The sequence below is a fragment of the Lates calcarifer genome, linkage group LG20, assembly GCF_001640805.2.
Source record: "Lates calcarifer isolate ASB-BC8 linkage group LG20, TLL_Latcal_v3, whole genome shotgun sequence".
Taxonomy (NCBI): Eukaryota; Metazoa; Chordata; class Actinopteri; family Centropomidae; genus Lates; species Lates calcarifer.
Window position 1 is genome coordinate 16,219,194 of NC_066852.1, and position 13,485 is coordinate 16,232,678.

Consider the following 13,485-nt stretch of genomic DNA (forward strand, 5'->3'; position numbering starts at 1 on the left):
TACACTCACATGCTACACTACACCCCCGCCCACACATACACACACGTGTGCTAATGTACACATGTGAGGCTTAAAAGGTCTGCGTGCTCTAGTCTCACATGACATACTGTACGTGGAGAGTTGACACATGATAATTCCTCCTGACTACGCATCCAGATGATGACAGAAATCACAATAAAGTTGAGATGAGGAGGCAATGAGGGGAGAGATGGATGGATGGATAAAAGGTTGGGGAGGAAAAGGGCTGTGGATGAATGGAAGGGAAGGAAGGAAAGAAAGAAAAAGAAAGAAGACGAAAGATGAGATGAAGGGATGGATGACAAAAGAGGGGCCAAAACATGGATGACTGGCTGGGGGGCTGTCATCAGAAAAAAAAACAGATGCAAAATGAAAACAGCTCCCATCCCTGTTCTCCTGCCTTGTAAACAACTACTGTCTCTAGGCGAGAGAGAGGAGAGCCTTGAGGGAAGGGATGGGGATAGAGAGAGAGGGAGGAGGAGAGGAGGAGAGAGAATGAGTGAAAATGAGATAGCACTGCATCAGGAAGGATATGAAAGACAGAGGGGGGATAGAGGGATTGAGAGAGAGTTGTTATGCCCCCACACACCATGACTCATCTCTGGTTTCATACCCAGCGGGAGGAGGGTTGTGTGCAAGTGTGTTTGTGTGTGTGTGTGTGTGTGTGTGTGTGTGTGCGCAAGAGTTTGTTGAGAGGGAGAGTTTGAAGAGCATGGTACACGCATCTGTACTCAAACGTGTGTTTAGAGTGAGCAAGAGGCACACTGAGAGTTGTTGGTATGTGTGCACAAGTCAAGCTTGTGTGTGATGATGCTGATGATGATGTGTGTGTGTGTGAGTGAGTGAGTGATAGTGGTAAGGGGGTGGGGGGGTGCGCTGTCACAACCGGGAACATTTAACAAGCCCCCAGATGATTCCAGCTTAATTGATTCAAGGCTAGAGCCAGTTCAGCCTCACATGTGCCATCACAAAATTAATACAAAAAAAATCTGGATAAACTGCTGCATCCATTAATGATCAGCACTAACAGGCAGACATAATATTCTTTAGAGGTTCTCTGGGCAATTATGAAGAGTACACAGCCACAGTGCATCGCTGAAAATCACACCAGAGGCAAATGCCCCACTTACACCCCATTAATCCTGCTCACATCTGACTCCCAGCATCAGCACCTGCATCCACATGTTAAGTCCTTGTGTTGTTGTTGTGTTGTTTTTTGTTTTTTGTTTTTTGTTTTTTCAGGGTAAGGATGAAACAGCCACACTCATCCAACCCAGGGATACAGATAGCTCTGACTTAGATGAGGTAAACAACAGCCACTCCCCCCTCTTCTAAAGCCAGCTAGATTTGCACAGCACGAAGCAGCAGCAGGAGGAGGAGGAGGAGGAGAGGGTGAAGGAGGCAGAGAGGAGTTGCTCTAATTCCTTGATGTGTGTATGTGTGTGGTTGCGTGCTCAGCCTTCCTAAAAGCACTGCTGCTGCTCCCCCTGGTTTCCTTTCCCCTACTCTTTTTCTTTCTTTCTTTTTTAAACCAAGAAGTGTAGGAACCTGCAAATCACCCAGGGACTGTGAACGTTTGGTGCCACCACCCTGCACCCAGACCTGCTGCTCTACATACAACTTCATTTCATATCCTGTGCCCCTTGTGTGTCTATGCATGTGTGTATGTGTGTGTGTGTGTGTGTGTGTGTGTGTGTGTGTGTGTGTGTGTTCCAGCTTTCCTGCTTTCACATTCGCCTGCAAGTTAAAACTCACATTCCTCGCTACAGTGCTGCAAATGAGCCTATTTGTTGCAATTACGCGCAAAAATAACCACACTTGGACACTCTCCAACTGCCCGCTCGCGCACTTGATTCCCACCGGAGGGGCGCGTTCGCGTTACGTTTGCAGCACAACATGGCCAAGTTTACCCGGTTAATTTCATCTCGGTGCGTGCACAAGCTCCGGCTGCAGACGGGGTTATTTGTCGTTTATTCGCCGCAACACGTAAAACACACATTACACCCCCCACCCACCCCTCTCTCTGACCAACATGCACCGCTCAGGGGGGTAACAACACTGTGCGAGCCCCTGCCGCTGACTGTGACTGACAAGCCCGCTGCAAAAAAGTGCGTACCAAGGTGCTGCCCTGCTGCTAGCCTAGCACTGATATAGCGCTAGCAGCAGCAGCGGCAGCAGCAGCAGCGGCAAAGTGGACTTCAGCGGTCCTGCAACACTCCCACTTTTAGATATTATCATATAGCTGTATATTAGTGGTATTTTTTGATTTACCTTGATCGCAGTCAGCTTCGGGTGCAGATACGTCCTCAGTCCTGGACGGCGGCCGAGTCCCAGAGATTAGGAGATCATTGGGAGCCAGGCACATGTAGTTTCACAGTGGAGGGTTTAGCACTAGTTCAGTTTGCCCACTCGGTGCCCTGGCAGGCTGCTAGCAGTGCTGCTAAAACAGCTCCGACTCTGAATCCACGTTGGGTGACAGGACCGTCCCTTCCCCTCCCTTCCCTTCCCTTCCCCTCACGGTGCGTGTTGACAGCGCCGTCAGCTCCGTAGAGACCGACGACCGAGTCCGAATCCGAAATAAAATCCCCAAAAAAGTGGCGGCCAGACTAAAGTTGCAGCCTCAGTACAAGTCAACAACAACAAACACAGTGGTGCCCGCCGCTGGTTCCTGCTGCCGCTGTTCACGATATAGCAGGCTGCGAGGTGCGCACAACACACCGCTCACAGGAAAGCATGTCGCATTTTGCAAAAAAAAAAAAAAAAAAAAAAAAAAAAAAAAAAAAAAAGCACCCCAAACGTGGTGTCAAAATCCGACTGTGTTTTCCTCTCCAGTGCCAGCGGTACGAGAGGAGAGGGACGGGAAAGCGAGAGGAGGAGGGGTACCAAAAAAAAAGAAAAAGAAAAGGATGCTTTATTTCCAAACGATGAGTCAGAAAAGATCGCGAGCCAGTTTCGCAACGTCCTTCCTTCAAAAATAAAACATTGAGCTCTCCTCGTCTTCACTTACTGCCTTTGCCTTTTGCCTCGCTTCCACACTACTCTGCCCCGGTGTACGTGCACACACATAACACCGCTCTGCACAAATGCACAGGCGGGTCTTGTCTTGCAACCTCTCCTCCCACACCCCCCCACACCCCAGGAAAAAAAGACAACACGGAGAAAAATCAGCTCTTATCACCAGCTTGAAAACTCTTTTGGCGCCATATTTATGGCGTACTTTCAATTCACTGTTACCGCAAGCTGCACTTCCTACTCTGAGAAATGCTAGATGACTGCGCCTCGGAGAGGAGAGGATGGGGATTGAACCTCCACCTGCCAATTCCCTGTCAGTAATACAGGCTCACTTTGTGGCAGAAAAGTGTTGAAATGGGACGTAAAAAGCTGTATCCTGTCATTCTTATAAGGCAAATTTTCTGAAATAAAAATAAACGGGCTCCTTTATTAATGGAGGATTCATTTACAAAGATGTTAATAGATCTTAATCCCAAAAGAGTCAGGTTAGGTTGAGCACACAGCACAGAGTAGGAGTAACAGCAGCACACGTGCTAATATTTGGGTGACTGCAAGTTAAATTTGATTGCAAAAGTTAAAAAGTTTTAAACTTTTGAGAGGTACTGTAAAGTGATGTCACCTTAAAATCACCTAAAATAATGACCTTATGTTAAAAGTTAAAGGTAAATGACTTAAAGTATCCCTTGTTCCATATGACTGAGGTTTGACTTTATGTAGCAAAAATTATGTTTAGAATCCAAACTCATCCATAATTTTAGATTTACAGTACCTTTCCAAATTCAATCTTAATCCGTCCACATATTTTAAGAGGCAGTATTTAATTCTCACCATCACCATTAACTGGTGTTGAAATAATTGGCAGCCGGAGATTCACTTCAAAGAGAAGGCCTGTGGTTGCACTTTACTGTAAGTGATAATATCTCTCCACCGGTGATTGATTTGCTCACAGCGATCCGAAGGAAATGGCTGGCAAGTAAATTACCTTCCTTCACGTTTTCTCTAAAATCTATATTTAAAGGGGAGGAGGGTGTTTGATCAATGCGTAATCTACTGCCATCCACTGTCTCTAAATCACTGTCCTCTGCCTGTTATCAAGCAGGGACTACATTTTCTTGTACTTTCTGTGCGGTCAGAAGTTTTGCAGAGCACGGTTCAGCTCTCACAAACAAATTGGTATCTAAAATGTCTGGCCAGTACACATAGCTGCAGAGGCTAGGAGGCACACATACAAAATTAAGGTCATTTGGATGAGCAAATGGGACAATTCTACTTGTATCAAAACACACAGACCTGCAAGTGTGTACAGACACACACACACACACACACACACACAGTTGCACAAAAGCACTCACGTACAGGCAAGGATGTCAGGTGCACAAAAGCTCATATCAGCTGTATCGTGTGACAATCAGAAAGTGGAGAGAGAGAGAGAGAGAGAGTTGGGGGTGGGGGGTGATGCTGTTTTGCACAAAGTGAAATGAGGCGGTGAAGGACACAGAGGAGGGATTTCTCTGGCACACATTCAAATGCAACAGCAGCATCCCACAGTTTGTCCTCCCCTTCACATAATGCAGGCAGGTAGCGTCCCCTGAGGGAACAGCCTGTGACCCCTCTCCATGGTCCTTTTAATGTGCGCTAATGCAATTTCCTGGCTGATGAGATGCACACATTGTTTATTTAGGAAGTAGGATCCACCCAGATGTGGGTCAAACAAGCGGTTGTAGTTTGTTTAATCTGCTGGCTGCACCAGATGGGTGGGGTTCACAGCTGCAGAACATTTCACATTGTTATTGATATGTGGTTAAAGGTGCTACTTGTAGCACATCATTAAAGCATTAGCCACATCAGTTTAAAGAGATTAGTGTTAGTAACTAATGAGTACACTTTCACTAGTAACTGAACCATAGACAGTTTCACAGGCCTCAGATAGTTAAGGTTAAGGAAGGTTAAAGGAGATTTATTGCACTGTTACTGTACTCGATTAAATTACACTGAACAGAGGTTTCTGCTTTTCTGTGTGTAGCATGTATGATCCTTACTTGGCCAGCATGTTGACACGATACCTTTGGATCATATCATCACTGCCAAACTTTCAGCAAAATCTATGGACTCTATTATCAATAATAATCTCCTGTCACCTAATCCTTCTGGTTTATTGCTGTCTTTTACTGCTTACTAGTGAAATGAAAAACGGGACAAAACATATTTATGTTGCCTACATTCCAGAAATATCCAGTGATTTTGGCAGTGTAGTTCCTCCATGAGTGTTTTTTCAGGGTGGCTCAAACTTCCCTCTGTCCTTTTGTGTTGTATTTCTGCTCCCAAGAGGATTCACTCATTTTCATTATCGGGTGTGAAAGGGGCTGTACGTGTAGAGGTCACACAGGATGCAAAAATGAATCGCTACATTCATGTTAATGAAAGTTAAATCCTATTACTCAAGTGCATCACCTTTATGAGGCCAATGAGCAGTGGTGGAGGAAGTATTCAGATCATTATGTTGTTTAAGTAAAGCAAGCAATGCCACAGTCAGTTTATTAGGCACACCTAGTTAAAAATAATGCAGTCTAATACAGCTGCCCAGCAATAACCCATTCATGAACCCATTCATATTTTGTAGTTGTACAGGCTGATGCTGTTTATGCTTTTCACTAACAATATTTTGGAACCACCATCAAAATATAAATGGACAGTTTTGATGACAGTTTTCTACTGTCATCAAATAGCTAAAGCCTAAATTTGCTTGACTCACCTTATCTACAGTGGATTAGTTTGACGTGCTAAACCTAGCTAACCGTTAAGGCCTTTAAGGTGCACAAACACGGGAACTGAAACAGAGTGTGTCAACATGTCGACATGTCAAAGCAGGAAAAGCACAGGTGTAATTTACAGCAGTAATGATGGCTGTACTCCATTCAGGTGAGCCTGTTTCAGGGTTGTTGGTGTTGTACGTGCTGAGTCACTGGACAGACTTCCTGGGACACTTAATGGAACACAAAGCCATTGTTAATATTGGTAGTTGCACCTGTGCTTCTCCTGCTTTCATAAGTCAAGATGTCTTCTGTGAAAACGGTCTATTATAAACATATTCATCTCCGGCTGCTTACAGTGATACACTGCCATGTAGCTTAGATTTATAATAACATTAATATATATTTTTTCCCATTTCTGGATTAACTTTTAATTTGCAATATAATTGATTTTAGACCAAATAAAGAAACAAACCCATGGTATTCAGAGTAAAGTGTTATGATTTATAGTCCAATATGGCCTAAATCCTTTTGCAACACCAACTCAAAATATGGCCAAGAGAATGAGCTTGAACTTGTAAGCCTTTAGTCCTTCTTCCCAGCACACATTTTGACTTGCCATGGTAGGAAAACCACACAAGTCATTAATAACATTAATGATGTCTCTGTTCTAGTGTCCCAGTAAAATGTGACAATGAGACAGCATGCACAATATCAGGACCCAGAAACTGAGGCAACTAAGTGGAATTAGCCAGGATTAAATGTATTATTTACACCCATGTTTTTCCAACTATGGCATGTCAGAATGTCCTCTGTGAAAAGGCCAACTGGTGTAGGATACCCCACTGCCACAGCTGTCAGCTGTGATTATGTTTACAATTGTGTAGATAGGTATGGATCATATGTACCATTTATACAATGAGATGAAACAATAAAAGTATTGCATGTGGATGAGGATTAATGTGTGCTTCAATGGTGAATGTTGTAGGCCTCCTGGACCATGTACCATGGTAAAATTGAAAATAACATCACAGTAACATGATTTTTCATTGTTAGCTCCTTGTGTTGGATTTTTAAGACAGTGGCTTTCGCTGAGCCGCGTCAAAAAGCACAAAGATGTACAAAATGTGTGATTCTTCTCACGTTTAATTCCCTTTATCACTTTGGGACTCTGGAATCTATTTGGTTTGAAGTACTCCAGTCTGAGTCAATTAGTTTCAGACGTTTTTTTGTCTTTTTCTTCTCCTTCTTCTTTTGTTACTCGTGGGACTTAAAGTCTGCAACAAGTATGTCAGTGCAACTTGCTCGTAATATCAGTCATGATCATCCTCCCACCACCACATGCGCCACTAACAACACACTCACAGCATCAGCCAACATTACACTATTTTTCCATGACATAGGTCACACTTGATTTTCATAACCACACACTCCAGGAAATAAGATCAATATGTGAGTACAGACGTGACAGTATTCATCTAGAGGAGGTTGTGTTGTGGTGTTAGTATGGAGTTAGCGTCCTGTAGGGACACTACTGTCTGAGGAGGTGCACGCTCTGTATCATGGCCCCAATATCCATGTCAACTGCAATCAGGCCAGTAGATGGTTATATATCCTAATTTTTTAAAACAATGGGTCAGGATTCGGGACCTGAAATAGCTGGGGGGCCTTACTGCTCCAACATCCCGGCATGTCAAGAGCACTGGTTTTTAATTAGTCTGGGTCCCAGGGTGACGGACTACATTTATCACTTGGGTCCCAAGCCTAAAACGTGCAAGCACCCCACCGTTGTAGGGTAATAAAGTCAAAGCAATGTCAAGTGTAGCCTATTTCTGATAGTCCTGCTCCAAACTACGATGCACTTCCCCACAAGTTCCAAGTTTCAGAGATGTGCTTTGTGCGTTGGCAGTATATGAAATCTGATTTTTATTATTTTTATTTTGTTATGCTCAGCCCTTGGATGGCTAATGAGCTACTTTTCCTGCACTACCTCCTACATGCTCACAACTAAAATAGCTGTAAGATATAATATTAATTTATCATTAAGATTTACATAACTATTATTGATCAGGGCTTACAAAGGGGCAGTTTTACAATGATTAGCCTTTTAAAACTATTGAAATTGGTTTAGATATCTAGTGTAAAATGAAGCTATAAAGTTGTGATTTTTTTCCTTTATTTAACCAAGATGGGTTTTAGAGGTACAGAACATATAAAAAGCATAAAAGGTGTTCAAACATAATAAAAACAGATTTATTATTATTATATCTTCATCTTTGACAGTGTCTGATTTCCTCTGGTCCTTTGTGAGTATTTTGAATGCTAACAGTTAAAACTTGTAGACTAGCTTGGCTCAATTGGCATCAATTTAATGGGAACATAATCAGTTCCTTTCAAAATGAGAGAAATACTTGCAATCATTGCTCACTGCCATGGGCTTGGGTGCCAAGAGGAAACAGCATCAACGGGAAGATGATATAATGTATTTTATTTGTTAAGAGTACAATTTACGAATTAGACCAGGTGACATTCTTTGAAGACGTTTAGAGCAAACAAGTCAAGATAATGTTCATGGTTAAAAGAAATCAACATTGACTGTCAGTAGGAAGTGGGAGATGAATGGCCTCATGTGTCAAAGTCTGACATTTTGTTGACCCATCCAACCACCCTGACCTCCCTCTGGGGACTTTGTGGCTCTTTAACAACTTTCGTCCTCATTTACTCCTGATGGACAAAAGTTATAATCCCTACAGCTGCTAGAGCACTTTGCAACATGAACGTAAACATGTGTTGCATTTGGACATTTTGGACGCTGTTGTTTTTCTCTGGAAGCTCGGCTGCACACAGCATTAAAAAAAAAAAAAAAAAAAAAAAGACATAGCAAATGAGAATCTCCTCACAGTAACCTTGATACCCAGAGACACTTTACAGGGTGGCGCCTTAAATCCTTTCTCATTGACAGTCCCCCTGGACTCTGCTTGAAAGGGCTACCTGTTGTCTCCGTGTTTCCCAATTATAGTTTTCTCCTGAGTAAGCATACATTAGGTGACTCATCAAGAACGGCTGTCTGCCAGAGCTGGCTGGAACTCAGTGTATTATTTCAGCATCAGTGTATATTTCAGGCTGAGTGAGAGGGGGAGAGCGAGGCCATAAACTTAATAGGTTAGTTCACTCAATAAAGCAGCGACTTGTATGACTTGGAAGCTGACCAAAATATAACATACTCAGGAGAGCCGCTGGTGGTTTTTCTAGAGGAATTTGAGAGGAGTTGAAATTGTGTGTGTGTGTGTGTGTGTGTGTGTGTGTGTGTGTGTGTGTGTGTGTGTGTGTGTGTGTGTGTGTGTGTGTGTGTTTTTAATGAGTGCTTACTTGTGTGTTTCCTTGTCTTTCTAGGACTGACTCATGAGAAAAAATGTCTGAGCCAAGAACATTTTGGGTGCCACAGTTCTTGCAGAAACTGCCTAAGGGTTGGCACTTAGTTAAGAGTTAAAAGGTTAAAGTGTGTGTTCAGTTATATATACAGATGCATATGTCTAAGAGAAATATTGTCTTGCTAGTGTGTGCATGCATACAAATGTAGTGAGTTTGTTCATGTCTCACTTTTCTGTGGTGAGCATCAGGAGAGCATGGCCTGTTGGGAAGAAGCTTTGTAACCACTTACAGTAAACTGACACTGTGCGGAGATAGAATTACAATGTTCAGATCTCCATGGAAAACAAGATGAAGCTGAAACATCTGTCAGATGTTTATAAGTCCTCCCCACCCCACCCCACCTACCCCACCCCAACCACCCACCCACCCCTTCTTTTCTTTTGGGGTTGCTCAGATACAAAAATCAGTATTTGTTGTAAACCTGTACAGAAACCTGACTAAGCTGAAATTCTGTCTTTTGTGTTTGAGAAAAGCAGAGTTAAAAGCAGGTGAAAATTTCATGCTTCAACCCACAGCGAGAAGGTCATAAATGTTCAAAACAAACCTGGACAGCTGTTTAATTATCTAGGCCTCCGGGCTGCATGTATAAGTTAACTGATCTAGCATGCTGGAGTTTTTCAGCAGGTTTTATGTTTGCACAAAAATTTATACCTGCACCTCAACACTAAGCCTGGAGCCTGGAGTTTGGTGTCCATATGTTGTGTTTCTTGCAGTATGTTTCTAAAGGTAAGGCGGTGCTTTTATCAGTTCTCATCGATGTTCCCAACTTTCACTGAACCCCAGGTTTAACATAAAAAAAACCCTTGTCTGGATCTGCACAGACATTATTTCATCCTTGCATGTCTGACTATTGTTTCAACCTGCTCAATCTGTCTTTGGCTCTGTCTCCACTGCTCCTTTACATCTGCTATGAGACTAATTTCAGGTGTTTGGAAAACTGACATATAAAAAAGATGCACAGCTTGCAAGTGTTTGGTTTTTGTGTGTGAGTGTGTGTGATTTGTGCCTATTATATACAATATACATATAGCCATTTATAGTAATGGATGACAATGTGTCATTTTCACTTTTTTTTAAAAAATGACAATCTTCCAAATTTTTCTTTGTAGTAATTTAAATTTCCATTTTGCCATTAAAAACTAGTCTCTGACAGACTCTGATTATTTATTTCCATTCAGAATACAAAGCTTTTTTTGGTTGATATTAAATTCTTTCCATTTAAAGGGAAGTGAATTCATTTTGAGTTCACAACAAATTATTAAAACCAAGCCCTTTATTCTGTTCCTCCTGTGGCTGCTATAATGTCAGTCTTCAGACATTTTGACAGTGATTTACAGTTAAATTTGTTTTTACTGCACTGTGGAAACAAAACCAGTGACAGAGCAGTGAGCTGGTCTGTCTGTCCCTCTGACTTCATGTTGGCTTGCCTTCCTCTGGAATCCCTTTGCATATCAATGACTTCATGTCAAAACAAGCCCCAAATCTTCCACTCTGCTGTGTATGTGTGTGTGTGTTAGTGTGTGTGTGTGTGTGTGTGTGTGTGTGTGTGTGTGTTTGTGAGAGTGAAAGAAAGCTAGACAGAAAAAAAAGAATCTTGCAGGGGTTTATGCACATATCTATGTGTGCACAGAAAAGGAGACTGTGTGTATGTGTGTGTTTGTGTGCGTGTTATATCTGTCAGCCTGAATAACTGTCCATAAGCCTCTTTACATAGACAGGAGGTTAAAAGTCCAGTGTTTCTCTCTGATCATATTCCTGGCAGGCTGGCCAAGTGCCGACAGAGAGAGGGAGAGAGAGAGATGTTGCTCAAGTGGGAAGAAGGCAGAAAAATGAAAGCAAGTGTGTGTGTGTGTGTGTGTGTGTGTGTGTGTGTGTGTGTGTGTGTGTGTGTGTGTATGTGTGAATTTTATATCCCCTGGCAAAGCAAGAAGCACAGATAGACACACCAAGCAGGAGGATGATGCAAAAGCCCAAGAAGCCTGGAGCTGTGTCTACAGTTAGCCAGTGTTGCTCGCTGGCGGCCATTAAAGGCAGTGAAGGGCTACTGCTTTAATTTACCTTTTCATGCAAGACATTTTGATATGTCATAGTAAGAAAAGCACACAGTTGATGACTCTATTATGTGTGTCAGTCTCTGGGTCCTGGTATTGTGCATGCTCACCTACTGTCATGGATTACCAGGACACATAAATGGAACAGGGAGCTATAGTTCAAAGTATTAGTTCCACCTGTGCTTTTCCTGCATTGATAAGTTAAAATGTCTTCTTTGAAAAATGTCTACTGTCTAAAATGATGCTGACACATACATTTTTTTCTTCTAAGTAACTATGGCACAACCACCTCAACATATTATCCGGATACACTTGGGTCCTTAAAGTATACACACATAAAACACCAATAATAATAATCATATAATAATTATGTATGTATAATATAGCATCATTAAAGGAGCCTTTTTTTCTTCATGATCAGTACTTTTGATACTTTCATTGCATTTAGCTGACAGTATACTTGTAATTTTACTTAATTAAGCTGTTGAATGCAGTACTTTTACTTGTAATGAAGTATTGTGGTAATTCGGTATTGCTATTTTTATTCCCAACACTGGCAGTAAGGCTCTGTGCAAAGGGTCTTTCAGTACAGTCGCAGCTCTCACCTTCACCACTAAGTGGCGCTGTTGAAAACACCCTGAGCAGAAAAGCAACTTCCGGGACTCTCTTGGAAGTCAGGAAGGCGCTTTCACGACTCGGTCGAAGGAGAGCAAGATGTCTGCCCTGGACGTGGAGGACTTTATTCAACAGAACCGAGCTGTGGCCGACCAGGTGGAAACGTTTCGAGGTTACTGGGAGAGTGAGAAACACTGGCAGGCCAGGAGGGAGTTCATTCTGCGGAATATAAGCGAGTATGACCAAGAGCAGCTGGACCACCTGCTCTCTCTGTCCATGGTCTGGGCCAACAACGTCTTCCTCGGCTGCCGGTGCGTGGACACAGTCTGTTTTCATGACTTTAATACAGATGCGCCCTTTATCGGACTGTTCTTTGTGTTGAATTTCTTCCTGGGCTGGCGGATGTACAACCACCCCACAGCCATTAAAGCTCCTCATTTCAGCAGCCTTACCACTACTGAACAGCTCAGGCTAGCAGCTTAGCACTGGACTTTAGTGGTGCCGTTTAAGTTTTATTTACACATATTTATCAGACTTGTCAGTTTTGTCTCACAGTCGAAGTCACTTCCCCTGTAAAGGTTGAACAGCTTGTTTAGTATTACTTCTGATAAATCACAAAACTTGCCCTGTGTGTGGTTTGTTCCAAAATGTTTTCGAGTGCAGACTCTTCTTCGTCTCATGCTCTCAACACATGACGGGCTCACTGCTGCCCCCTGTGTCCGTTTAACGACTAACAACTAACGGGCTCCATGGAGACTGTAGTCGCATGTAGTGTTTTACTTCATAAATCAGAAAGACGAAAAATTTAAAATCAAGGCGGTGTGGGACAAAAACAGTATTATGATATGAACCAAGACAAAGAGAATCAGCAACAAATAACTCACTCAGTTTACTACATTACATTACTTAGAAATGATATGAAGCACAGAGATTGATTGAGGATGCTGAATAATTGTGGGTCATTATGCATTGATGGCAGGTACAGCACAGAGCTCCTGGAGAAGGTGAAGGAAATGGCTGAAGGCATTGTGGTGGAGGATGCACCGGTTTTTAAGACAAGAGATGAGATTATGAAGAAGCAGCAGGTACGTCTGCAGACCTACGCACTCACTCACACACACATACACATGTAGATGACAGACAAAAAATCCTCATGTATTTCTCTCTTCTATCACAGGGTCGATGACCAGCTCAGTTGTATTGTCTCTTCTGGTTGTATCGGATTGAAACTGATGGGACTGAGCTGTTACGTACATACAGGCTGTGCTTGTAACATGTCAGACTGCATTTTTGTGGTTTTTTAACCATCCTACACTGTTTATTATGGATGTGATAAGAGGATGAACATTAACTCTTTTTTTATGGAACACAGACTGGGTTTGTAGCATTTTAACTGTATAGTCATTAAGATGTTTTGGCAGTGTGGTAGTGTCACTGCTCAGCAATCTACACAATTGTTTCACATTTTTTTAAAGTGTATTCATTGTTTCTAGTGCTGTTTTTATATCGGTTCAGATGCAAGATGACACTGGATCCTGTCTTCATGTCTCTGTCTGGAGCAGAATAAAGGACTTGTGTTTTATTCTCATGGGACCTGTATTTTGTCT

At 42.5% G+C, this 13,485-nt stretch overlaps 2 protein-coding genes across 4 annotated transcripts in view; one reads left to right on the top strand and one right to left on the bottom strand.

Moving 5' to 3' along the window:
• Positions 1 to 3,291, bottom strand: part of jade2 (jade family PHD finger 2) — a 169,315-nt gene extending 166,024 nt beyond the window's left edge. The window contains exon 1 of one of the 2 annotated variants that reach the window (XM_018691335.2): positions 2,290 to 3,291. The gene's annotated coding sequence lies outside the window, so the exon portion shown is untranslated. The remainder of the gene's footprint in view (positions 1 to 2,289) is intronic. The other variant, XM_018691333.2, reaches the window with a different exon arrangement.
• An 8,633-nt stretch (positions 3,292 to 11,924) lies between these two features.
• cdkn2aipnl (CDKN2A interacting protein N-terminal like) lies at positions 11,925 to 13,466 on the top strand. Of its 2 annotated transcripts, XM_051078472.1 has the most exons (4): positions 11,925 to 12,189; positions 12,858 to 12,963; positions 13,056 to 13,090; positions 13,122 to 13,466. In XM_051078472.1, the coding sequence occupies exons 1-3, from the start codon at positions 11,978 to 11,980 to the stop codon at positions 13,062 to 13,064; spliced, it is 327 nt and encodes a 108-aa protein (XP_050934429.1). In that variant the 5' UTR covers positions 11,925 to 11,977; the 3' UTR covers positions 13,065 to 13,090; positions 13,122 to 13,466. The 2 variants fall into 2 exon arrangements, with proteins under 2 accessions (XP_050934429.1, XP_018546854.1); XM_018691338.2 differs by having other exon boundaries at positions 11,926 to 12,189; positions 13,056 to 13,466.
• The last annotated feature ends 19 nt before the right edge of the window (positions 13,467 to 13,485 follow it).

Coding starts and splice junctions, on each gene's coding strand:
- cdkn2aipnl (XM_051078472.1), top strand. CDS start 11,978: ATGTCTGCCCTGGACGTGGAGGACTTTATTCAACAGAACCGAGCTGTG. Junction 12,190..12,857: donor AACGTCTTCCTCGGCTGCCG/GTGCGTGGACAC, acceptor CATTGATGGCAG/GTACAGCACAGAGCTCCTGG.